This window comes from Anguilla anguilla, chromosome 14 (genome assembly GCF_013347855.1).
Source record: "Anguilla anguilla isolate fAngAng1 chromosome 14, fAngAng1.pri, whole genome shotgun sequence".
NCBI classification, from domain to species: Eukaryota; Metazoa; Chordata; class Actinopteri; order Anguilliformes; family Anguillidae; genus Anguilla; species Anguilla anguilla.
The window spans coordinates 38660443-38687352 of NC_049214.1; the positions used below are offsets into that span (position 1 = coordinate 38660443).

General features: G+C 48.7%; 1 protein-coding gene across 1 annotated transcript in view; it reads left to right on the forward strand.

The window, feature by feature from the left end:
• Positions 1–26910, forward strand: part of LOC118212501 (astrotactin-2) — a 382570-nt gene that overhangs the window by 52130 nt on the left and 303530 nt on the right. The window contains exon 2 of the mRNA XM_035390420.1: positions 14720–14907. Coding sequence (XP_035246311.1) covers positions 14720–14907 — 188 coding nt within the window. The remainder of the gene's footprint in view (positions 1–14719; positions 14908–26910) is intronic.

Sequence of the window (26910 nt, forward strand, 5' to 3'; positions counted from 1 at the left end):
AAAGCCTCTCCCTCCTAGTGAAACCCATCTCACAATAATAAAGCCCCTCCCTCTTAGTTAATCCCCTCCCACAATACTGAAGCCCCCTCCCTCCTAGTGAATCCCCTCCCACAATACTAAAGCCCCTCCCTCTTAGTGAAACCCCTCCCACAATACTAAAGCCCCTCCCTCTTAGTGAAACCCCTCCCACAATACTAAAGCACCTCCTTCCTAGTGAAACCCCTTCCACAATAATAAAGCCCCTCCCTCCTAGTGAATCCCCTCCCGCAATACTAAAGCCCCTCCCTCTTAGTGAAACCCCTCCCACAATACTAAATCACCTCCTTCCTAGTGAAACCCCTCCCACAGTAATAAATCCCATCCTTCCTAGTGAAACTTCCTCCTAGTGAAACCCCTCTCCTCATGCTGAAGCCCCTCCCACAATGGTTAAGCCCCTCCCCCCTCCTCCGTGGTCATATTTTGGAGTGGTTTATGTCACAGCTCTCCATCCATGCGGGAACACGGGGGGGAAACTTCATGCTTTTCAGCTTTGGGAGTGAAAGCAATGAAGGTTATTTATTTGTCTTGGAATGACAGGACACCAGATGACCTACGGAAAGCCGGCTACCTTCACCCTTGTATCCTCGGATTTCATTATCTCGTATATGCCGGATTTTATTAGCTGGACTTTAGCGTTCTACTCTCTTATCTTCGTTACCCTCCTCGCCATCTTTGATTCCCCGCTTGATTGAAAAACGGTTGGGCCTCCTCCTTTCGACCCGTGCTCTGGAAACTGTTTTGTCCATCTTTGACCCACTTCACAGGGTGAGGTCAAAGACATAAAGCAGAGAAACCTCAGCATTTGGATTTTTATCGCTTCCTCTGTCAATGCCATCCCGCCTGCATTTGGGGTGGGCGGATATTGCCGATATCGATCACTCAATCCCAGGAAAGCGAGTCGATTTCAGAGCACTGTGAGAAGCCGAAGTGTGGCGGAGGCTAATCTCTTTTCTAACACCGTTGTTGTGTCTCCCTTTGCTAGTCCTCTCATTATTGCGATGTGTGATTTAACTGTCCTTCTGAATTACCCAAGGTAGAGCATGGAATGAGAACCTTATTAAAATTGCCGTACTTATGACAAATAACATTTATGAAACGGTCTCAGATCTGTGCCTGCTGCATCCTATTTAAAACCGGCTTCATGTCTAAGTATTATTCAAATCGCTGTTTCATCCCACAACAGTTATAACCAGTTTTAAATTGCCAGCCAGGGAATTTAGTTGCTGTTTGTATACTCTACAGTGATCTATGTTAAAGATCTGCAGCTTTCAACGTTGGGCAATGCCAACTACAGTAAGTTCTTCATGAATCCTTTTTTGTCCTTTGATTTTGGTGCACCCTTATATTAAAATGAATACAATGAACACTGATTGCTTGTAATTAATTTGGACCTAAACAATTAGACATCACATCCAGGTCTTTCTCCATAAAAGGGTGGGATTTACATGATCTGGCAACCCAGACACAAATAGCTAGCAGAGGCTAGCTATTTGTGTCTGGGTTGCCAGATCATGATCTGTAGCTCTCTGTGTTATGGAGCATTTGTGTACTGCGTTTTGCAATTGGTGATGATAAATGCTGGATTGTTTAGTTGGTTGAGTGTGTACTGAGTCCCATTGCTAACAGGGGAATGACGACTGATGTTGGTGGTCCTTGATTTGCATTGAAGATTAGCTTAGCATTTTGGCTACAGGGAAATTATTGGGATAATTTGGCTGTTGGCTGTGTTGTATGGGCCCATATATAACATGGGTCCTGGAATTAGCCGTGAAGCTGGTGGTACTTGATTTGCACTGTAGATCAGCTTAGCATCTTGGCTCCATAAAATTTAAAGGGATAATTTAATTTGGCTATTTGTGAGGTTCTCCAGTTGCATTGCTAACAGTTGTCCACTAGCAAGCAGTGATGTTGGTGGCCCTTGATTTGCATTGAAGATTAGCTTAGCATCTTGACTGTGGTACATTTATAGGGAGAAATTGGCTGTTTAGAATGTTGTCTGATCGCATCGCTAACAGGGGGTCCAGGAATGATCACTGTAGCTGCTGGTCCTTGATTAGCATTGAAGATTAGCTTAGCATCGTGGCTACAGCGAAATTATTGGGATAATTTAGCTCTTTGCGATGTTGTCTGGGCCCATGTATAACAGGGGGTCCAGGAATGATCACTGTAGCTGCTGGTCCTTGATTAGCATTGAAGATTAGCTTAGCATCTTGGCTACAGCGAAATTATTGGGATAATTTGGCTGTTTGCGATGTTGTCTGGGCCCATGTATAACAGGGGGTCCAGGAATGATCACTGTAGCTGCTGGCCCTTGATTTGCATTGAAGATTAGCTTAGCATCTTGGCTACAGCGAAATTATTGGGATAATTTGGCTGTTTGCGATGTTGTCTGGGCCCTTGTATAACAGGGGTCCTGGAATTAGCTGTGATGCTGCCGGTCGTTGATTTGCATTGAAGATTAGCTTAGCGCCTTGGCTGCGGTAAATTCACAGGGAGAATTTGGCTGTTTGCGAGGTCGGTAACGGGGCTGCAGGATTAGCGGTGACACTGAGTCTGAAGATGAGGGAGGGTCCCGGCGCGGCGTCCCCTCCGGCTCGGTCGATATATTTAATTTGCTTTGAGAAGGAGGGGAAGGCTGCCATAAATCCCCGCCGATGAATTATTAAGCGAGCGGCTGTCGGCTCCGCTCCGCGCCAAGGAGCCGGGCGCTCCGGCGTACCGCAAGCGCCGCTCCCGCGCGCGCGCGACGTGACGCGTGACGAGGCGGGGCCCGCTACCGAGGCGGCAAACCGTTGCCGTGGCCGTCGTGGTGACTCTGCTCGGCTCCGCCGTGCCTGTGGATGGCCTTGTGGGATTGACGATGGGGGATGGGGGGGGGGGTGGGGGGGGGAGCGGCGACGGCGATGGCGACGGCGTCCGCGCACAGCAGCCGCCGTCGTAGGAGCACGCATGCGCGCCATTCCCGTCCGATTTATCTGAGAGTTTCGCTGTGTTCAGTCCGGTTCAGTTTACACCGTGTATCTGTGACTTTAAACAAAATAAAAAGCAGAATAAATCCCCGGTACTCCTAACAGGATTGCTTACCTCTGATTTAGTGCACTGATCTGGGTTTAAATGAATGCAGTCTTCATTGGAACGGTGCTATGTCTCAAAAACACGGAAGTAAACATGGAGACTTGGAGGCTGAGAAATACTGCAAATTTAACATGCATCGTTCTGGCTGAGCTTTCTTTGTTTGAACGGTGTAGGATAATAGTCAGGTATTCCCAGGTAGGAAGGTACACTGCCATTGCACCCTTGAGAAAAGCACTTAACCTGAACCACTTCAGTGTATATCCAGCTGTATAAATTGATACTCTGTAAAAATGCCACTGCTGTGTAACTTGCTCTGGCTAAGAGTTTCTGCTGGAGGCCTGTAGTGTAATGCATGTGATATGACTTTTTTCTCTGTGCTTTAGGGCTGTCAGTTGTCCGAAAAATATCTTTCCAATGTTCATTCTTAAAAAATGTTACTATTCAAATATATATTCTAAATATATATTTATGTTACATAGTGCATAATTAAATACCAGCACTGTCAACCAGTGCGCACAGTTGGGTAATGTGCAGTGTGTAATGTGCAGTGTGTAATGTGCAGTGTGTAATGAGCAGTAGGTAATGTGCAGTAGGTAATGAGCAGTAGGTAATGTGCAGTGGGTAATGTACAGTGTGTAATGTGCAGTGGGTAATGTACAGTGTGTAATGAGCAGTAGGTAATGTGCAGTGTGTAATGTGCAGTAGGTAATGTGGAGTAGGTAATGAGCAGTAGGTAATGAGCAGTAGGTAATGTGCAGTAGGTAATGTGCAGTGTGTAATGTGCAGTAGGTAATGTGCAGTGGGTAATATTCAGCGGGTAATGTGCAGTGTGTAATGTGCAGTGGGTAATATTCAGCGGGTAATGTGCAGTAGGTAATGTGCAGTAGGTAATGTGCAGTGGGTAATGTGCAGTGTGTAATGTGCAGTGGGTAATGTGCAGTAGGTAATGTGCAGTGTGTAATGAGCAGGGGGTAATGTGCAGTAGGTAATGTGCAGTAGGTAATGAGCAGTAGGTAATGTGCAGTAGGTAATGTGCAGTGTGTAATGAGCAGGGGGTAATGTGCAGTAGGTAATGTGCAGTGTGTAATGTGCAGTAGGTAATGTGCAGTAGGTAATGAGCAGTAGGTAATGTTCAGCGGGTAATGAGCAGTAGGTAATGTTCAGCGGGTAATGAGCAGTAGGTAATGAGCAGTAGGTAATGTTCAGCGGGTAATGTGCAGTAGGTAATGAGCAGTGTGTAATGTGCAGTGGGTAATGTGCAGTAGGTAATGTGCAGTAGGTAATGAGCAGTAGGTAATGTGCAGTAGGTAATGTGCAGTGTGTAATGAGCAGGGGGTAATGTGCAGTAGGTAATGTGCAGTAGGTAATGTGCAGTGTGTAATGTGCAGTAGGTAATGAGCAGTGTGTAATGTGCAGTGGGTAATGTGCAGTAGGTAATGTGCAGTGTGTAATGTGCAGTAGGTAATGTGCAGTAGGTAATGAGCAGTAGGTAATGTTCAGCGGGTAATGAGCAGTAGGTAATGTGCAGTGTGTAATGTGCAGTGGGTAATGTGCAGTGTGTAATGTTCAGCGGGTAATGAGCAGTAGGTAATGTGCAGTGTGTAATGTGCAGTAGGTAATGAGCAGTATGTAATGTTCAGCGGGTAATGAGCAGTGTGTAATGTGCAGTAGGTAATGAGCAGTGTGTAATGTTCAGCGGGTAATGTACAGTGTGTAATGTGCAGTAGGTAATGTGCAGTATGTAATGTTCAGCGGGTAATGAGCAGTAGGTAATGTGCAGTAGGTAATGAGCAGTAGGTAATGTGCAGTGGGTAATGAGCAGTAGGTAAAGTTCAGCGGGTAATGTGCAGCGGGTAATGAGCAGTAGGTAATGTGCAGTGTGTAATGTGCAGTAGGTAATGTGCAGTGTGTAATGTGCAGTAGGTAATGAGCAGTATGTAATGTTCAGCGGGTAATGTGCAGCGGGTAATGAGCAGTAGGTAATGTGCAGTGTGTAATGAGCAGTGTGTAATGTTCAGCGGGTAATGTGCAGAGGTCTCTTGGCTTGCGGCGGGTAATGCACGGGTGGTTGATGCGAGAGCGTCATGGTCGTGTACGGCCGTGTAGACGCCAGCGCCTCCGATCCAGTCGTCTAGGCGAGCTCTGCTGGATTGCAGGGCTTTAAAATCGGGCCCTCTGGTTGCTCGCTGTGGCGTGATATCCGAGCTCCGTTTCACACAGCCTGCGAATTACCGGCACCTTCTGCTCAATCTTCCCTTGAGCTACTCGGGATGGCGCTTTCCAAACATTGGTTCTTATGTGTTCGGGAAAGATAATCTCTTCCCTTTGATTGGCTGCTTCTGTCTCTTCAGCCGTGACACTGCAGCTGGAGCGCCGGCTCTCATTTGTAAGCGAATAGGTTCCGCAGAGGGAGAAATTCATCAAAGCGGCGTGATTGGTGGGAAGTGAAGGGTATGCGTTCAGCAGCCGCTTGAAAGCGTGCGACTTCGAATATGGCACTGTTTGTTTCTACCTTGGAGCGCCGATTTCTCCGTTCAAACGAAACAAAATTTTGACGTTCTGTTTAGGCTCTAAGTGTGAAATTCCTTCTGACTGCCTTTGTGTGATAACATGCGCTTGAGAGTGCATATGGATGTGGGTTTTTGTGTGTGTGTGTGTGTGTGTGTGTGTGTGTGTGTGTGAGTGTGGCTTCTACTAAGCTGACATATAGGGGGAAAAGTATACCATTTCGAGGGTGGTACATTGCTTCTAACCGTTTGAAGAATTCATAATTCTAAGTCAGTGTTCTAGAACTCCGCTGACTACAGTTCCCAGCAGTGATTGTGACCTCGGCATTAGAATGTTCAGTTAAAATCATTCGAGTCACATATGTGTGATCTTACGCAATATACAATATAATATATTGCGCTGTGCCTAATCAGACTGACACAGGCTCTGAAAGGTTAGGCAGTGATTGACAGGCACCGATAAAACAGAACCTCATCTGCCCAAAGAGGTCAAATTTTTACATTTCTGAAAAAAATTCATAATGCAGCTGTCTCCTGTACTGTGTGTGCTGCATATTTGCCCTTCATACTACCACCTGGCAGGTCATATTTAATAATGTCACAACATCTGTATTATGCATCATTAGGAAAATAATTCTCGATGTTTCATCAAATCCCATGCAAATACATGCTAATGGAGGTGTTGTGAAGTAGCAAGCAGGTTAAACAGGGTTACAATGTGCACGGCTGAGATCAGCAGATGTACGGCACAAGGGCAGTATTTTCGAATGATACGCATTACAGGCGTTAATGTTAAACGAACAGTGTATAATCAACCGTTAACCATCACCTGATATGGCTTCTCTTTTCCGTGAAAAAGGGGTCGATTAGGGGTCGTTTAACACTCTACTTCTACACTCTACACTCGCTGCTTCTTCCCCGGTCGACTGGCTCTTCTGAACGGACTCTGAAGTATGATGACCGTAATAGCGCTCTTTTGATGATTGCGGACGTAAAGAGACGGAATCAAAGTCCAGCGCAATTTCACACGCGGTCCGAGGAGGGGAGGGGAAACGAGCGTGCGTCCATCTTAAGAGCACTGGGGGAAACGTGTGCCCAGAGCTGTTGTTCCGGGCTCGTAATTGGCGCCTGCGACGGCGCCCGCTGTTTTTTAGCGGGAGTGTAAATTGCTCTGACGTCGGACGGCGTTGCAGTAAACGCTGAGGGTCCGCGGCGGTCGAGCTCGCGGTTTCCATAGCAAACGGGGTGGGGGGTGAGGGGAGGGGGGGTGGAATGGAGGATTGGGGGAGGGGAGGGGGGGACGAGATCATTATGATTTTAATGCACTGTATATCACACACACACCAGGGTTCAGGGTTGGTTTTTTTTATGAAGCTCTTTCCGACGGCGAAACTGATATGCCGTTTATGCGCGGGAGAAAAAAAAGAAAAAAAAACTTAATGGAAAATTCTGTGATGTAACAGGTGTAATTTGCAGCTTTGGGGATACATTATTATCCCGGGCACCTCTGGTGTTGTGAATATATCCAGCCCTGACTTCATTAAAAGCGAAAAAAAAAAAATCACTCACACACACACACACACACACACACAGTAAACCGTTCTCTTATTCGCTCCGAGCTGCCCACCTCGTTCCTTGCTTGTGGCCCCCTTTAGGGTATTTATCAGGGCATGAGCGCACCATCCCTCGCCGTTTCCTGGGATGTTGGCGGTGAGGAGCGACTCGCGGGCGGCCGGTGGCGGAATTGAACGGGCTCTCGGTCTCCCGCCCGGGTCGGGATCGCGGGTTCCCCCCCCCTCGCCGACGGCCCTCCCGCTCTCACGCTAACCGACGTTTCCTGACGCGCCGCCGCGATCGTGACGCCCCTCGCGGCGATCCGGGCGAACGTTTCCGCGCGGGCGATGCCACGCGGGGGGGGCTCTGTAGCGCTGCAGCTTTATCCACGCGAGTCTTGAATCATGTATATTATCCTGGGGATGTTTGCAGACGCGATTCAGATGAAGAAGCGCGGCTACACGTACGAATCGGCGACCGAACGCCGGATGTCTTTTTGTAACCGCCGCGCGTTTAATGGGGGGGGGGGGGTCGTTTGCGGCGGCTGGACCGGCGCTGCGAGGCGGAGCGCGTCTACCGTCGCCCGCTGCGGCTCGAGGACGGAGAGGCGGGTCTGTCGCCGCGGCAGCCGGAGCTGAGCTGACGGCTGGGGGGGGTTGGAGAGGGCTCGTCTCGTGGACATATGGAGGGACGGCTCCAGCCAAAACTCCGCCCGGGGGGGAGGGTCCTGCTTGACCCCGTTTCGCAGTACCGAGCTGGGGCTCCTCCAAATCGAGTCCTGGCCGCGGCGAGCCACGTTTGGGGACCGGTTTTACGGTCCTGGGACACTTCGCTCGCCAAAAACGAAAAGGCGAGCGCAATCCGATGATGCATCATGGGTAAACTAGAGGGCATCGCGCTGGCAGCCGACACTGTGCCCATTTGTTCGCGCGAGCGGATTCGCGCAGCTCACAACACGCTTTGTCCCCACGCTTGCCGAAGATATTCGCTTTGAGTGGAGGACAAAAGAAACAGCGCTGGCCTGTCGGGGATTTGAACCCGTGACCCTCTGTTTGTGAGGCCGCCCCGGTAACGCCCTCGGTTGCCGCGGACGGCACCCTTCCCGGCTGCTCGTACGCCCGCCTCCTCGGTTCATCGGCGGGGCCGACGTGACGCTAGCCGAGTTCCTTTTAATGAACAACAAAGGGGTCGTGTCCATGACAACTGCCGGTGCTGCGTGCGAGGGAGAGAGACGCAGACGCAGCTTCCCCGGCGACCCGTTGCCCCCCCTCCCACCCTGCCCCCCCCACCCCTCCCACTCCCCCTGCCCCCCCACCCCTCCCACTCCCCCTGCCCCCCTGCCCCCCTGCCCCTCTGCCCCCTCGCCTCCTCGCACATCAAAGGAACCGCCATCCCGAGGAGCTTCGCTGAAAGGGGAAATTCGACGTGAAATTAAAGCTGCGGGTGACCGGCGAGGCCGCCATTTACTCGCCGAGGTTCGCCCGCGGCCGGATGTACGCGGCGGCCGGCCCTGCCGCCGTCTGCGACTCCCGTACGCAGCCGGGAAAACAGGACCCTGGCGATCGGGAGCGTGGCGTAATGGTTAAGGGTGCTGATCTCGCACCTCCCAAGGTTGCCGGTTCAATTCCACGCTGGGGCTGTGCTTTTACACCCCTGAGCAAAGGCACTTTAACTGAACCGCTTCAGCTAATATTAAATAAACGAGTGGGTGGATTATGCTGTATGTGAGGAATGTCGGCTGTACAGTTGCTCCGGTTAGCGTGTCTGCTCAGTGGCTAAAAGATGTGCGGTGTCACACGCGTTTGTGTTCTCAGCGCGACCCGGCCATTCAGGCCGAACGGAGGCCGACCCCCCCCCCCCCCGCCCGTCCGCGGCGATGCGGTTAGCCTCCGCTCTTTGCTCTCCATCCGGCTGTTCGTTTTGACTGGAGGAGAACATGGCCGTCGACGGTTTTTGAATTGCGCACGCCGCAGAGCTAGGAGGGGGGGGGGGAAGGAATGCGTGGTTTTTCCGCCTCGACTCAAATGACCCAAAACGGATTTTAAAAAGTGCTCTTTCAGCGCTAAAAGGCGATTCGCTGAAATCGATAGGGTGCTGAGCCGTTTCTTTTCCGCGCTCTGCTGAAGGAGCCTCATGGTTCTGTGCTAGACATGCAAGATGAGTCTCATTGTTAGACACTGTAGCGTTTCCGGGGGGGTCATCCTCTATTCTCTCGTATTTTCTGAGTCTCAGCATCAGTCAGAGTAGGGGGGTATGTCTCGGTGACAAAAACAATAACCGCTGTTAAAAAAAGCGTACCCCTACATTCAAATGGAGCCCAGCCCCCCCCCCCCCTTAAGGGCGAAATCAGGACAGTGCTCTTTATGGGAAAGTTTGCGGGGGAAATGCAGTTTTGGCAGGAAGAGTGGCGGGGGGGGGGGGGGTGTGTGTTCCCCTCTGGACTAAACCGAAACCCGGCGTCTCGCTGGGACGATGGGGGCGTGGCGGCGATTAGGGGAGGTTCCGCCCCTCGCCCCCGCCAGCGCGCGCCTCTGATTGAGCCGATTTGGGGAGGTGCCGGATGGTCCTGGCTGAATTCCCCGTCCGGATCGCTCGGTCTCCGCACGCGCTCGTCCCTCAGATTTAACAGCCTAATAAATCTCCCCCTCCCCCGGCTCAGCCGACTGCTGCCCGCCCCCCTCCCGACGGACCTGGCGACCCCCTCTTTAAAGGTGCCGTACCGATGAGGTTTCACCTGCAGTAAATAAAATCCGTCGGTCGTTATTGTTACGCGTGCGGGGTGCAAATTGACCGGAGGACGGGGTAGAGAAGCCGTTTGTCACTTTACTTTGTCGGAGTGGAACGCCCCCCGTTCCCCGCCCCCAGTGGGCCGGCTCTCGATCTTGCCCCGCCCCCCTGTCACAGTGGAGCCCCTCCCCTCGCAGGCCAGCCCCAACCCCCCCCCCCCCCCCCCACCTCCCCTCACTTGGCCTTGCCCCCCCCCCCACCCGTCACATTGGAGTGGAGCCCCTCCTCCTTCCTCTCGCTTTCGCTCTCGCCCCCCACCCCCACCCCCACCCCCCCTCGTTCTCGCCCTTGCTTCCCCTCCCCCCGTCACAGTGGAGCCCCCCCCCCCGCCCCTTGCCCTTGGCTCAGGGTGAATCCGATGCGATACGTGTGGGGGTTTTAATTCATGCTGTCCCGGCGGGGCTGGGGCCGAGGGGGAACAGGCTGGGGTAGTGACATCACGCCCCCTCCCACTCCCATTACATCGCTCACCCCGGGAGGTCAAAGGTCGCCCCGCCTCGCATGACGGACAGGCCGAACCCTGCCCCCCCCCCGTGTCGCTGCGCGCCTGTCACCCTCTTCACTCACACCGCGCTTAACGTCTCCCAGAATGCCTTGTGCTGTCATTTATTCAGATAGATAACAGAATTATGCCAACATCTGTGCGATATTTCCATAAGGTTTCCATTGATGTTTATGTTGATAAAATGATGATGATGAGCTCATTCATTCACATGCAGTGCCCATTGTAAATATATCAGTTATTTCAATCTAGTTCCAGTATATTTTCTTATCTGTCTATTTATGATTAGAATGTCTGCAGGAATGGAACGAAAAGTGGTAATAATCAGTTGACACATGCTTACCATCGCTTATCTTCCATGAATAATTTCATATGTTCGTGAATCTGGCTTGTTATTTGGGTAATAATAGCTTCTCGTTATGACAGGAACTTTGGCCTCCCCGTCTTAGCTCAGGTGTGAATCGCGAGATGTTATGCAAAACAAAATCTAGTTCTCCTGCCAAAAAGAAAAAAGTGGTCATTTATAGATCACGCTCGATTAGCTCCTGCTTCATTTTCAACCATGAAAACAGGAAGCGCAGTGAAACTGAAGCAAACAACGAGTTGTGTGTGTGCGTGTGTATGCGTGCGCATGTGTGTGTGTGTGTCCATGCGTGTGTGTGTGTGCGCGCGTGCGTGTGTGTGCATTTGTCCGTTGGGACTAAGGCTGGACTGGTTCTTTTTGTTTTCTTGGCAGACATATTTGATCAAACATTCGCCAACACACACGCATACGCGCACACACACAGGACACGACAACACACACAACTACCATTCCGAAGTCTTATTCCGCGAGCACTCCACAGCCATTAACAATATTCCACTGAGTTCCTGCAGAGCTTTGTTAACTGCCTCTGGCACTTTTAAGGTTAAGGTTTTTAATTTGCATTTCTTGTCACCGCATTATATTTTTATTTAATTTTTCGTGCAGCTACCATTTAATGCCGACGCCGGTATTGTGTGGCACGTTGCTCCTTGCGTGAAATGCCAAAGCCCAGCAGTCGGTGCTATAATTTGAGCTGCTGTTGATCTCCGATAATAGCGGGCGGACGGAACACTGTGGAGCGCTGGCTATTTTGGACCCGGTTTTAATGATTGTTCTGGAAACCGTCAATGGACAGCAATCGCAATCATGTCCTTGAAATCTTCTTTCTCTTTAGATGTTCCAATGGCCTTCTGTTTTTTTTTTTTTTTTGCTTTTTTTAAATTACAAAAGAGCTTCGTGTAATTGCCTTTGATTGAGAAAGGCTCACCGAGACAAAGAATCCCGCGACGCTAATCGTAATTATCGTTTATCTTTAATTGACGCCTGTAATTATGGAATTATATACGCGGCCATTTCTCTCTGAAGCGGAGGCTGTTGATTTTTTTAATTTTTTACATTAAAAAAAAAAATTATAATTTGTCATCCTAACCAAAAAAAATCTGAGCTGAACTGCGGAGTGGAGACACCTCTCCTTAACGCACGTTTCCGTCGGTTCCGGTCTTGGTGAGCGGGGCAAAGATCTGTTTAAACAAAGCTATCCAGCGCGTCTTTGTGGACATTAGCACTACTTTGAGCTGTTGAACTTTCCTGACTTCCTGGAAGGAGTTCAATCACAGCAGAGGAAAGGTCATGTGATCCACAGAAATTCTCTAACCTCTATATCCAGCCCTCAACCTCTATATCCAGCCCCCCCCCCCCCCCCCCCCCAGGGCTTCTTAGAGCTCCTCTTTGAAGGCTGTGAATTTGGAGGCAGGAAATGGTCTTGAGAGAGAGAGAGAGAGACTAAGAGAGAGGGAGAGGCAGAGGGAGAGGGGTGTTTTGGCCTGTCACAACCTGTGAATAACGATAAAATACCACTATATATTATTATTATTATTAGTAATAATAATAATAATAATAATAATATTAATAATGATCATAATACTAAATTGAATCGAGTAATATTTAATAGTTCAATGTTATATAACTGTCATTTCTGCTGTTATTGTTGCTGTTGCCTTGCATTGTTACTGTGATTGTTGTTATCACTGCACTTTGACAATATGCATTTTGAAATATGTCATGGCAATAAAGCATTTGAATGAGAAAATTCGAATTTGACAGAGAGAAACAGAGAGAGGGAGAGGAAGGGAGACAGAGAGAGGGAGAGTATCTGTGAGAGAAAGACAGACAGACAAGGAGAGAGAGAGAGAGATGAAGTGCAGAAAGGAGAGGGGAGAGAGAGTTACTCCTCCCCCACTCTGCCAGTCAGTTTGTTTTCATCGTGTGGTTAAATCGTTTTATGAGGTAGGCTACTTGACTTTTTTTTTTAGTAAATTTTGTATCACTGTACCCGCTTTGGGTGCCCATTAATGAAGAAGGATTTCCAAAAAAAACAAATGTCAGGGCCATTATTTTTCTGTTATCGTTGCTGAGCAGATATTGGGAACGCATATTTAGGGTGTTTGGGATTGTATGGCACAGGCCCTGTTCTCCAAGGCTTCGAGTTTGGGATTCTGTGGGAGGAACATGAAGCCGAAACTCAAGTCGCGCTTATTATACGAAAATGGACAGCGATGCCTCTGATGTCATTCTGGAATAACCCCCCCGAAATAAAACATTAACCTCAGACACCGTTGCTCGCGGGTGACGTCCTGGGTGCCACGGCGGCCATGTGTACACTTCACCGCGTGAGCGTTTGGGTCCGCGACGCTTTGCATGCTGGGATATTATTTGCATAATGATTGGCTGAGTCACGCTCGAAACACCAGCTGTCCCTCATCTCCTCCTTGTGTGCCGCCCACTCGTATTTTACATTTGATTTAAAATGTTAAATTTAAAATTTAAAGCAGTTAAACTGTAATGCTACACTTCAGTGATCCTTTGTTTAGCATACGTGTAAGCATTTACACAAACAATTGCACTAAGTACCCTTAGCTGCAGCACTTGAACAACACTCAAAATGTAATATGGCTATTTGTGTCTTCTATTTCGAGACCAAACTGTCCGCACTGAATGAAGTTACGTAGCCTCAACGTAATACTCACTGTATTTCCTAGATTAAGGCCACTGTAGTGTCCGGTGTTTGTCCTTTTGCTTACATAAAATTATGATTTGAGAACATCCATGCCAGCCTGCATCCCTCATGTCAAACAGCTGAAGCCAAGCAGGGTTGAGCTTCATCGGTACTTGGACGGAAAGATAAAGGATATCCTTCCTTGTCCAGAGGATAAATTGCTGCTGGCAGTGTTGTTGTTTGGCCAACAGGGGGCGCCCTTCCCCGTGGGCTGAACACAGCCCGTTGCCCCAGGACGGTGATGGAGAACAGAGCTGTAGCAGGTGGTGTCCTTTTGGGCGAGATCTTAAACTGAAGTCAGGGCTCGCCATACTTCTTAAATATGCGATTATAAAGGAAGCCACAGGGTTTCCAGCAGGAAGTTATTTTTGACATTGTACATTCATTAAATTACATTACAGGCATTTAGCTGCTGCTCTTATTCAGAGCGACCTACGCAACTTTTTTACATAGGGTTTTACATTGCATCCATTTACACAGCTGGATGTATACTGAAGCGATGCAGGTTAAGTGCCTTGCTCAAGGGTACAACGGCAGTGTCCTACCAGCGAATCTTTAGGTTACAAAACCAGCTCCTGTACCCATTACACTACACCGTCTCCCCTAATAGGTGTTTAAAAAAAAAAACTTTATAAGTCGATGATCTATTTTGAGGTTGTGCTGTGCTGGTCTCCCAGTCCAGCCGTATTCTCCGTGTGGTAAAAACACAGAGAATGCGCACACTTTGCTGTACGTCGCTCTGGATAAGAGCGTCTGCCAAATGCCTGTAATGTAATGTAATGTAATGTAATGTACACCGCTCCGCTGGAGAGCTTCTGCTTAATAAATGACCGTCAGTGTAAATGTAAATGCTTGCACCTCTGGTGTGCGCGTTCGCCCTGCTAATGAGTCGATTTTGGCTAGCGGAAAATGCGTTCTCACTCTATAAATCTCTGGATTCCTTCCCACTTGGGGGTTTTGTCCCCGCCACTGTCTGAGTTTTTTTTTTTTGTGTGTGTTTGTTTATTTTTCTTCTCACCTCACTTGCTGGTTTTTCGGGGGTTCGGTCTGGGTCTTGCCTAGTGTTTCCCTCTTTCCTGTTTCTGTTCGGTGTCTCTGTGACGGTCTCTGTGTAAAAAGTAAATGACGCCGCGGAAAGGAAGCTGAACTGAACAGCGGTCTCTCCTCTTCCTCAGAGATGTCTGGCACCGGGGCGGAGATCTCCCTGGTGCACTGGAAGCAGCAGTGGCTGGAGAACGGCACCCTGTACTTCCACGTCTCCGCCAGCGGGGCGGAGCAAGTGTACCAGGCCACGCCCCCCACCGCTCACGAGCCCGCCCACGTCCTGCACGAGCACATGCACCTGCTGCACATCTCCATCATGGTGAGCGCCCGTCCCCACCCTCCCCCTTGCCCAAATCCCTCCCTGTGGAAGCGTTAACACTCAGTGCTCATGGGAAACTGAGTTTTCGTGTGCCTGCTGCACACCTCCATCATGGCGAGCCGGCCGCGCACATCACTTCACCCGTCCCCACCCCCTCCCCCTTGCCCAATCCCTTCCTGTGGAAGCGTTAACACCCAGTGCTCATGGGAAATGGAGTTTTTTCCCGAATTAGCCACGTTGTGGGGATTAGCAGTGGATTTTCTTTTGTTACCAGTTAGGTTTTCTTTGGGTGTATTAGCTGAGTCTCGTCAGATTAGACGTTGTTTCCTTGCTGTTCAGAATCACTGTCCATCCAAGGGAACACCATCTCTGGGCTAGAAAACAGATTTTAGTTCCATATTTATTATGCAAGAAATTCAACTGCCAAGTGCCTTAAGCTTGTAATGTAAAATGTGTATAGAAATTAAATAAAAATAAATTATAAAAAAGACATAGAGACAAAAAGACAAGTCATAACTCAAGAAAGTGTCATAACTGTCAGAAATATGTCTGTTTATATATGCAAATTGACTGTTGTCTGACAGATATTTAGTTAAATCAGCCGTATAGATATATTATGAGATAATGGTTGTGCAGTTAGCTTTTTTTTTTTGCTATAATTTTAGACGGTCTACTTTAAAGATGGAATACACCGAGGCTGGTTTTATATTTGTAATTATGCCTCTGTTGGACGAAAGCAATGAAGAGAAAGGGATGTATTTTTCCATCCGAATACATGTGCTTTTTTTGACTTGTGTTTTACAGCTAATCATAAAAAATTCGCATCCAGCGGAGCAGTGCAGCTCTTCATTAAAAACACTCCGGAGCCTTCCGGGTGAAGCCATTACCGCTTGTTTAGTTCTTTTGAAGTCCGGGCTGGAGTGGTGAAATAGCGGCAACCAGTGTGTCCAAGTCCTCAGATGACACGTACACACACACACATACACATACATACGTGCGTGCACCCATGCATAGACACGCACGCAGGCACGCACGCACGTACACACACACATACACATACATACGTGCGTGAACCCATGCATAGACACGCACGCACGATCGCACGCACACGCACGCACACACACACACACTCATGCAAACGCGCACACACACACACTCATGCAAACACACACACACACACTCACACCACACACACACACACACACACACACACACACTCACACAGACACACACACATACCACACACACACACGCATACACACACACCACACACTCACGCACATACACAGGTACACACACATACACCACACTCATGCAAACGCACACACCACACACACACACATACACACACTCATGAAAACGCACACACCACACACACACACACACACACACACACACACACACGTCTTTGGGCGCTTCAAGGCGCGTTTTGTAGCTGTGGGCGTGTTTAGAGTTTGGCGTATTCTTTTGCGCTGAGTTCAGGTAGTCTTGACTGACAGGGCGTCCGCGCGTCTGGGCGGACCTATCAGCTGTGAAACGGGAGGAAATTGAAGGTGTGAGAATGGAGGTGGAAGAAGAGGGAATCTTTAAGATCAGCGTACCTGTCTGGCTGCACTGCCCGGAGTGATACCCGATTTCTTGAGTACGCATCGTTATGTGTAATTCCGTCAGTTCGCTGACAGATTCAACAAGCCTCTCTCACTCTCTACACCATGTCTCTGCTGTCTCTCTCTCTCTCTCTCCCCCTCCCTCCCACATCACTCCTGTCTCTCTCTCGCTCTCTCTCTCCCCCATCATTGCTCTCTCTCTCTCTCTCCCACATCACTGCTGTCTCTCTCTCTCCCACATCACTGCTCATTCTCTCTCTCTCCCCTTCTCTGTCTCTCTCCCTCTCTCTCTCTCCCACATACACTGCTACCTCTCTTTCGCTCTTCCTTTCCTCAGTCACATTCTGTCTCTGTGCATCTGCGCAGACAGCTGGCCTGGGTTTGTCTGGGGTGAAGCAATTCACGAGGCGCTATTTATACGCGTTGCACGAGGGCCTGCTACCTAGCTACCGTTAATTCAGTAATGTGCACACTGACATCGACCGTGCCAGTCATTAAAAACCACTGCCTGAGCCGACCAGAGGAGGAGAGGCTCCTCCCCCCTTGAGTCTGGCTCCTCCCCCCTTGCGTCTGGCTCCTCCCCAGGGGTTTCTTCCCACCTGTCCCACCCAGGGAGTTTTTCCTAGCCACCCTAGCCCTAGGCTTGTTCCCGTGGGTGGGGTTTAGGCCCGGGTCCTTTGAAAACCATATTGTGACAAATGCTTGTCAGATGCCTAATGCAAATACATTTGAGTTCGATTTAGATTTTTATTAGTGCATGTGGGGGGAACGAACTCTGGCAGGGTGCTTGATGTTGAGCATGCGGAACATGGACAGGCTCGGTTTGGTGTGAGCCGTTGAGACCAGCTGAAAACTGTGATTTGTGCGGCATTGACTACATTTCCCAGAATGCCTCAGTTTTTATTATTTTTTTAATAGTACAACCCTTTTGAAAGGTGTTCCTCACAATTCTGCATACCTGGCTTATATTTATATTAGGACATGTAATTCTTTGTCTACTTCACTGATTGACTGAATGATTGGTTAATACCTTGTTACCTTTGCATGCAACAGGGGAATTCATAAACAGGCATAAAAAAATACCACTACCAACAGTAGGATGGGGTCAGAAAAAGACTGCTGGAGGACCTTATTTAGTGGAATCAAGCTACACCTCAGGGCAGAGGGATAGAGATGCCTGAGGCAGGGATCATGGGAAATGTAGTCCTTAGAGCTGTGCTTTGGGTAACACCCGTCCTTTCTACTGGGAAACGGACAACGGACAATATCCACATACCAACTGTGTTCACTGAAGAGCTTCACAAGATGGCTTCCGATTTGTGAATCCTTTAAAGACAGGTTTACGAAGCTCTGCATAAGTTTTGCTTTCCTTGATCATTTAATGGTTTTTGAGCAGTGCATTCATCTCTCAGAATCTTTGTGGTGTAATTGCAAAAATAACTACCATTATGCATTATAGTCATTCGATGGATGGAGTTTAGTTTTTTTTTGCCGGTTTGTACCGCATTCAACTTTAATTTAGATGTACGGTTGTGGAATTGTTGTACACATTAAGGCAATACCTACGAGCAACTCTTGTGGCTTACTAACAATAATAAGTAATACTTTAAATTTCTATATTTTTATCTGGATTCATCAGATTTTTGTTGAAATTTATATTTATTTGAAATACTATGGGAGAAGAGAAAGGCCTGAATGGCTTTTTTACCAGAAAGTAGCAGGGAACACTAAGGATCTGGCCAACCAAGCACTTCTCCTGGGTTCAGCTCTACCATCTTGCCCTTTGTTCATTAAGGATGGTTAGTGGTGTGAAGGTGATGATTAGATCGTGTTGTGCACCACACAGATTGTATCTGTGGTGAATTAAGTGAAGTTACACTTAATTACACCCCCCTGTGGGGGTTCATTCGACCCATCCTAGTTACTCAGAAGCAGTGGGGCAGCCGCAGTGCAGCGCCCGGGGACCAGCTCCAGCTCTGAGACCGGAGCCTCGGTCAAGGGCAACGGCAGGTGTGCACTTTACCTGACACGCGTGTCTTTCACGTAAAAAAAAAGCCATGCACGGTGACCCCCATTCTGAGCATTCTTGTCCCCGCCCACACCTCCTCCGGGCCAATCGCGCGCAGCTCGGCTGAGGGGCGGGGCGGGGCAGTGAAGGCCCGCCCTCTTCCTTCCCGGCTGGCAGCTGAGGCTGTGTAATATGCAGAGTCTTTTTTAGCATCGATTGGCCTGGAGCTCTTCAAGGGGAACCACCATCGATCGGCTCGCATCCCCAGCGCTGGTCTTTCCTGCGCTCACCGAGCTGCTGCAGAGGGGAGACCCTGCCTCTTTGTTCTAGCAATCTCTCTTTCTCTCTCTCTCACTGTCTCTCACTGTCTCTCTTTTCTCTCTCTCTCTCTTTCATGCTCTGTGTCTCACTCACTATCAGAACTCAAAGTCAGATTTTCATTGTTTCATTAGGTTAACCTCAAAATACAAAGAACAGTGTAACATATATGAGCCTCTTATATGTTTACAGTACTTTGTGTATGTGTGTACATGTGCATGTGTGTATGTACTTATGTATATGTGTGTGTGTGTGTATGTGTGCACGTATGTATGTGCTTATATATAATACACACTCATGTATGTGCATATAGAAATGTCAGCACTCACGTGTCACTCTGATCATTGCTGTGATTGGCCGATTTTGCTTACCTCACACTCTTTGTTCATAACATGCATATTAACTGATAATAAGCATTCACATTCCTCTATGAAATCATAAAATTATGTTTGCAGTAAAGAAAACATTCTGTGGTTTTTAGCGTGAGGTGTGTGTGGTGTGTGTGTGTGTGGTGTGTGTGTTGGGGGGGCGAGTGTGTGTTTGTGTGCATGTATGTGTTTGTGCGTTTCTGAGGGGTGAGTTTGTGTCTGTATGAGTGAGGGGTGTGTGTGTGAGTGTGTGTGTGAAGGATGAGTGTGGGAGGGGTGTGTGTGTGAATGTGAGCAGTGAGTATGTGTGTGAAGAATGTGTGTGTGTGTGTGTGTGAAGGATGAGTGTGGGAGGGGTGTGTGTGTGAATGTGAGCGGTGAGTGTGTGTGTGAAGGATGTGTGTGTGTGTGTGTGTGTATGTGTGTATATGTGTGTGTGTATGTGAGTGTGTTTGTGTGTGTGTGTGTGTGTGTGTGTATATGTGTGTGTGTGTATGTGTGTGTGTGTGTGTATGTGAGTGTGTTTGTGTGTGTGTGTGTGTGTATATGTGTGTGTGTGTATGTGTGTGTGTGTGTGTGTGTGTGAGAGCAGAGAGATCAAACCCTCCTGCAAGACGACAGAGGGGGACTTTGAAAGAGCAAGCGTTGCTTCCTTCCTCTCAGCTACTTTGAAAAAAATGGAAATGAAAATGTGAAATGAAGCAGCGGACGACTCCCGTGTGTTCTGGGACTCAGCCGAGCTCACCTCAAATTAAGCGGGATTGATTGCTATGAGCCCGCCCCCGACAGATCCCTCCGCTTTCATCCCCGGCGCCCGATTCTGGCGGGACGGGGGCGGCGGGCGGAATTATTATTAACGCCTCCCGCTAACCGCCCCGCCGCGGCGGAGGAGTCGCGCCGGCGGCGCCGATCGGGCCCCGGAGACGTGCCGCCGCGCCCGGCAACCGCGCCGAAGCAGTCGCCCCGGCTCAGCGGGGGGAGGAGCCGAGCCCGTCTGCGCCCAAATACTGCGGGACCTGGGAGAACGAGAGGGGAGAGGGGGAGAGGGGGAGAACTGGGAAAACGAGGGGAGGAGAGGGGAGAGAGGGAGAGGGAGGGAGGGAGAGGGGGAGAACTGGGAAAACGAGGGGAGGAGAGGGGAGAGGGAGGGAGGGAGGGAGGGAGGGAGAACTGGGAAAACGAGGGGAGGAGAGGGGAGGGGGGAGAGGGGGAGAGAGAACTGAGAGAACAACGGGAGGAGAGGGGATAGGGGGAGAGGGAGGGAGGGAGGGAGAGAGAGTGAGGGAGCGAGGGAGAGAGACGGAGACAGAGAGAACTGGGAGAACGAGGGGAGGATGGGGGAGAGAGTGACAGAGGGGGGGGAGGCGGCAGAAGAGGGCTGGGGGGGAGGGAGAGAGAGCAAGGATGCAGATCTCATTTCACCTGTGGAGGGGGGGATGGAAAATGTTCCTTAGGATTCTTTTTTTGGGGGGGGACACTATCAGTACCAACCAAAACAATGTGATAAAACTTGGTGGAGAGAGAGAGAGAGAGAGAGAGAGAGAGGGGGTGGAGAGAGAGAGGGAGAGAGAGAGAGAGAGGGGGTGGAGAGAGAGAGGGAGAGAGAGGCTGTACACAGAGTACAGCTGGCTGTCTGGTTCTGCTATGCCGGTTCAGAGTGATCCCGTTTGAAAGTGGCGAGCGGAGGCTTGATTTACTGTCAATAATACTGCTCCGGTGAAAATGGTTGCCAAGTGACACAGTTCTTAGTTCATGTTAACAGTTTATTGTAAAGACTCAATAAAGGCAGACAGCTGGAAGCTCGTCCAGTGACATAATTCCTCTCTGAAGGTTTGGTCTGTGTGCGGTCTGTGTGCGGCCTGTGTGTGGCCTGTGTGTGTGGTGTGTGTGCGGTCTGTGTGCGGTCTGTGTGTGGTGTGTGTGGCCTGTGTGTGTGGTGTGTGTGCGGTGTGTGTGTGATCTGTGTGCGGTCTGTGTTTGGTGTGTGTGCGGTCTGTGTGCGGTGTGTGTGTGGTCTGGGTGTGGTGTGTGTGTGGTGTGTGTTCGGTCTGTGTGCGGTGTGTGTGTGGCCTGTGTGTGGCCTGTGTGCAGTCTGTGTGTGGTATGTGTGTGGTGTGTGTGTGGCCTGTGTGTGGCCTGTGTGTGGTGTGTGTGGTTTGTGTGTGGCCTGTGTGTGGTGTGTGTGCGGCCTGTGTGTGGCCTGTGTGTGGTGTGTGTGGTCTGTGTTTGGCGTGTGTGGTGTGTGTGTGTGTGTGTGTGGCCTGTGTGTGGTGTGTGTGTGGTTCGACCCACTACTCATAGTGAACTTCTTAATTGCTTTCATCTGTTGAAGTCTGTCAGAAATACCACTTCATGGTGGGCTGTTCAAGTTAATATAATGCAAGACCATCTCTATCATATTCAGGGTCATTGCCATGATCATCATCAACATCATCATCAGAACCATCCTATCATCATCATCACTGTCACCGTCATCATCATCATCAATTTCAACATCATAATCACCATCGTCTTCATGACCCTGATGCTGATGACGGTGATGATGAAGATTATGATGATGGTGCTCATCCTCATTATCATCACCGCTATTTTATTTTTCTACTGATGCACTGTGCTTTGGTATCCTTACGCATTACAATGAGGATCCTTACGTGTCTTTACACATTCTATCGATCTCTGACATTGCATTGTTACTCTAGTGGCGACTTAAAAGAGCACGTGTTGACTTAAAAGGTGAGGTGCAGCCTGGCTAAGTTTGCTAGCATTTGTTACTTTGGTTGTTTCGGCACCTACAATTAAAGAGGGTAGATAATCTTTCAGTCAGTTTTGTGAAAAAATAAATAAAACCTTGCTCGTTTCTCGTTTGGGTTGTCAGAAGGCCAAGTCTTTTGACAGTGCAAATGTATTAACCTTTCTATCGCCCTTTCCAAGCCCAAGTCAATAAATATCAGACCTACAGTGACAGCGTCACTGCAGTCCATGAGCACGAGAAATATTCAGTCAATCCTGTCTGCTGGTTTTTTTTTTTTTTTTTTTTGTCGGAAGATGATCAATGTGTCACAGGCATCGAAACAAGAACGGATGAGGCGGGGGCGGGTGGGGGGGGCGGGGGGGTTCCCGAAACGAGTGTGTTGATCTTTGTCTAAATTTGAAGGGACTGGCTGTCTGGCATCTCATTAATCAGTTCCAATGTAATTCATAACGCTAAAGATGTCCGCGTAGCATACTAATGTGTTTTTCAGTGTCTTAAGCATTTTGTTGTGAAATGAAATCACAATGGGGAAGAACAGCTGGTCCGACGTCTTTTATTTTCATTTCCCGGGGGGGGGGGGGGGGTTTGAGGCTGTGCTTGTTTCTTTTTTTTTAGGGGTGTTTTCTTGATCTAGCTATCACACGCATCCATGGATGTCTATTTTCACAGTCGCATCTCAGCTGTGAATATTGATGAATTGCATTTCATGGAGCTTCTTTAAACGAGAGTGCTTTGCGTGGGGGGGGGGGGGGGGGTTCATTTCGACCGCCAGCCGTGTGTAGCCCCCGCCTTGGCAAAGCGCAGATGCCGTTGTGGCCAAACACACACTCATCACCATCAGATGGGGAGGAAATTGAGGACTTTATCTTCGTAATTAAAGCAGCAGCCCTCTGGACTCTTTCCAAAGTGCAAAGCGATGAGTCTGTAGTAGCTCTGGATGGGTAAATATGCCTATTGTTAAAATCGTGATTTCAGTATTTTTATTTATTTTTTTGCTTAATTTCTATGTAGTGCAATCATATATTGAGGATGATGGTGATGGTTATTATTATTATTATAATTATTATTATTATTATCATCAAAATCAATGATGATGTTTTGTTTTATTATTGAAGTACATTACATTACATTTACTTGGCAGACGCTTTTATCCAAAGCGACGTACAAAAAGTGCATTTCATGGGCATGGACAACTGCTGAACACAGGTTCAGTAAGGTACAATACTTATTTTGTACAGCTATTTCTAGCCAAGAACACAGTTCACAGTGAACACTATTCTGACCTAACCTCTGCAAAGCCAACTAGGCAGAAGAATAAGCTACAGTATTAGGACAAATACAAATTACCAAAGTGCTGGGATGGGGCAACATGTAACAAGTGACATGAAAAGGGGAGGGGTTTAATATATAAAAGAGTGAAATATACAGCGTGGTGGTGGTTAGTCTAGGTCAGGGGTGGCCAACAGGGGAGCCGCAGGGTCTGCGGGTTTTTGTTTTGACCTTAAATACAACAACCACTTACACAAAATAAACCAGGTGAGATGAGTTAACTATGTAATCAACTGCTTTATTTGATCAATTAAGTGCCGAGTAAAAACAAAAGCCAGCAGACCCTGCGGCTCTCCAGGACCTGGGTTGGCCACCCCTGGTCTAGGTATAGTCTGAAGAGATGAGTCTTCAGGCCACGACGGAAGATGGGTAGTGAGGGGGAGGTTCGGAGAGAGACGGGGAGTTCGTTCCACCACTGGGGAGCTAGGGTGGAGAAGCTCTGTGATCCCTTTGGGCGAGTGGGAGGGGTTACAAGGCGCCCTGCTGCCGCAGAGCGGAGTGGTCGAGCAGGCACATAGAACCGAGTCATGTCCTGCAAGTAGATGGGGGCTGTCCTGTTGGCAGCAGTGTAGGCAAGGGTCAGGGCTTTGAACCGGATTAATGCAACAAAACTTAATTCTTTTGAAAATTAAAAAAAAAAAAAAAAAAACACACACAGGTGCCTGAAGAACTTAGGCCTGTTAGTGTATGTATGTATTTGATTGAAAATGTGGTCACTGTGCTGTAGGAACTTTGTAAGTACCAGGGTTGCCCTACTCTTTAAAATCATTTAGAAAAATAATTATAATATTAACAAAGTAATAACGTTAAATTCAAGTGAAATAATTTTTTTTTGTTAATTTTCAGATACAGTTTAATCTTGACATTTTGCCGAATTTAGTGATTGTTTAAAACTTCCATTTTAAGTGTAATATGAACAGTCCTCTTGGAAGCTATTCCTGGATCAGGTACCCACGTTCTACTCAGCGTTTCGGGGTTTGGACCGGGGTTGAGAGTCCGTCCCTGCAGCGCTCCCGTTCACGGACATCGGCGTGGCGTTTCGCCGTCTTCGCCCGCGCTCTGTCGCGCTTCGACGCGGCCCGCGGCGAGCTCTTCGCAGGTCAGGTGGATTTGGGAGAACGGGTCCTGGGAGTCGCGCAAGGAGTCACTCACCTCGGTGGTGGAGGGGGAAGAGAGCGGTCGCTCGTGGCAACGTGGCGCAGAAAGACCTCAAAATAGCCGCGGCGCTAAGACGACGGCCGCGAAGAGGAGGAGGAGGAGGAGGAGGCGGCCGCTTTATCTGCCTGTCGACGAGAAAAAGAAAACGCACCAATCTTGTCCCTTCGGGGGGCGAGTGAGTGTGTAGGCGGGGTGTGTAGGCGGGTGGGGGGGGGGTGGGGGCAGAGGTACATGTGCTCCCCCCCAGCAGCAGGTCAGGGGCGAGCCGGCACCACACAGCGGCGATTAAACAGTCGCTGTTGATTTATGAGGCGGGGGGGTGGTGGGGGGGGGGGCGGGGGGGCGGAAAGCTCTGGAACCTTTCTCTGTGGAGAGAGCGAGTCTGCCCCTGCCCCCAAACCCCCCCCTCCCCCCGTGGGCCTTGTGATTAATTTGGCCGGTTCTGCTGCAGGGGATGCTGTAATGAGGTCACCCCAGGCGCTTGGCGGTTGTCGCTGAGTTATGTCCGCCCGCGTGGAGGCGGGTTCGACCGGTCTCCGCTTTCGGTTTTACTCGGCCCGAGGTCGAACATTTTCCGCCCCCCCTGCCTGTCCTGTCATATTTAGACTCGCGATACTTCACTTTACATTACGTCAGTCCAAATGCAAAATAAGTCACAGTTGAAACCAAGGAGTGATGCCCTTTCCCCAGTCCATACCCTAAAATGATCTGTTACCAAAAGCTCTGTGATGCTTTATGAACAGATGAACAATTTTATTGCTGGAGTCTTCATTTCAGAACACTTCTCAGCAGTGCTGTTCGCTCAAAGAATTAAAACTTAATTTATGAGGTATTTTTGAAGTAATATGTATGACTTTTTGAGGTACAAAAGATCATGTTTTTGTTTTATTTATCGTGTACTGAAATTGCACCGTGTGGTGCATCCTTTGAAGGCTGGTCAATTAGTTGCCCTAGCATTAGGTTACGCGTACATCATCTTTGAACTTTAAATTGGATTCAGGCGCTCTGGAGAAATCTGTATGTATTTGATGCAGCAAAATTGTTTGGTTCACTGTTCCAAGTGTTCCTTCCTTTAAATCGACTGATTCTTTAAGACCTGGTGCCTTGTAGCCAAGCAATTCTTTTCCCCCTAGGTTAGCATTTTCCGGGGAATTGAACTCTGTATCTCTTAGTTTGAAATTCAAAAAGGCTATGAGTCATGAAATGAAGATAAGGGGACACCTTAGACAGTTTTGAAATTCAGAAGCGATGCATAAAGCTGCGAAATGCAGATAACGTCGCTTTGTGAAACTTTATCACTATAATTTGCGGTGTGAAGTTTTTGATGCCATGTCTCGGTTGGATATTGACAGAAACGAATGGCCATACTATGCATGATTTTTTTTTTTTTGCCTTGCTGTGGCCCTGTGTTTACAATCAAAGAAGTTTCCTCCTCCATCTTCAACTTTGCCCACTCAACCTGAGTACCCCACCTAATGTGGCTGGAGGGGGGTGGGGGGGGGGGGGTAGGGGGGGTATTTCAGGAAACATGATTACTGAGTTTGCTGGATAACTGCGCTGAGTAAAAGCTGGAAAAGTTCTTTTTACTTCAGTCAATGTTCCAGATTTGTGCGGGTGCTAGGTTTTACTCAGCGCAGTTATCCAGCTAACTCGGTGATCCTGCTTTGTGAAACAGGGCCCCGGGATAGTTAGAGGTTAAAATTACTGACAGGTTCAACAGAAAACAAGCCATATTCTGTGTCGCTTTTCATTCCCTTGGTGAACTTCAGCTGGCGCTACCAAGAAAAAGCAATTCCAAGTCTAACGCTAGTTCTTGAACGGGCCCTGTCGGATTGTCTTTTTGTTTAACTGTTTATCTGGGCTTTTCGGCTAGCAACAAACACCCTGCTGAAATATGATCCCTAACCACAGTCTCTGTAGCCACACCCACCCCTCCCCACTCAGAAAAGAGCGCCACGCCCAGAAATATCCCTCACACATTTTAGAATAACAAATACAGTTAACGGTGCACAAATTTGGCAAAAGGGCGTAAAGACAGTGCATCATAGCTGTGCCTCAGCATGGTTATTTTATAATATTTTCAAGGTAAAAATCCTGCATAGTATGCCTTCAAAGACCAGGTTGCCCTACTCTGCAGGCACCCATTGGCAGAAGAGCACATTTAGCGAAAGGTCTGCTTACGCATTCATTTCATTCACTTCAGTCAACCTCCCTGTAGCTATTTGACATATGGCGTATTTTCTCCGGTTAGACCAGAAGTTATGGATTTGCCGCGTGGCACAAGGAAGGGCAAGGTAGCCGGAGCAGCTGAGGTTTTAACGCACAACTGCCCGTCTCCTGTTCCACGGTCGCGCCCGCGCCCCCGCACGCGAAACTCAATTAAAATCGCACCAGAGGGATGCTGGGAAGCACGTCGGGCGGTTATTCCATTAGTCGGAGGACCTGGTTTTTTTTTTTTTGGGG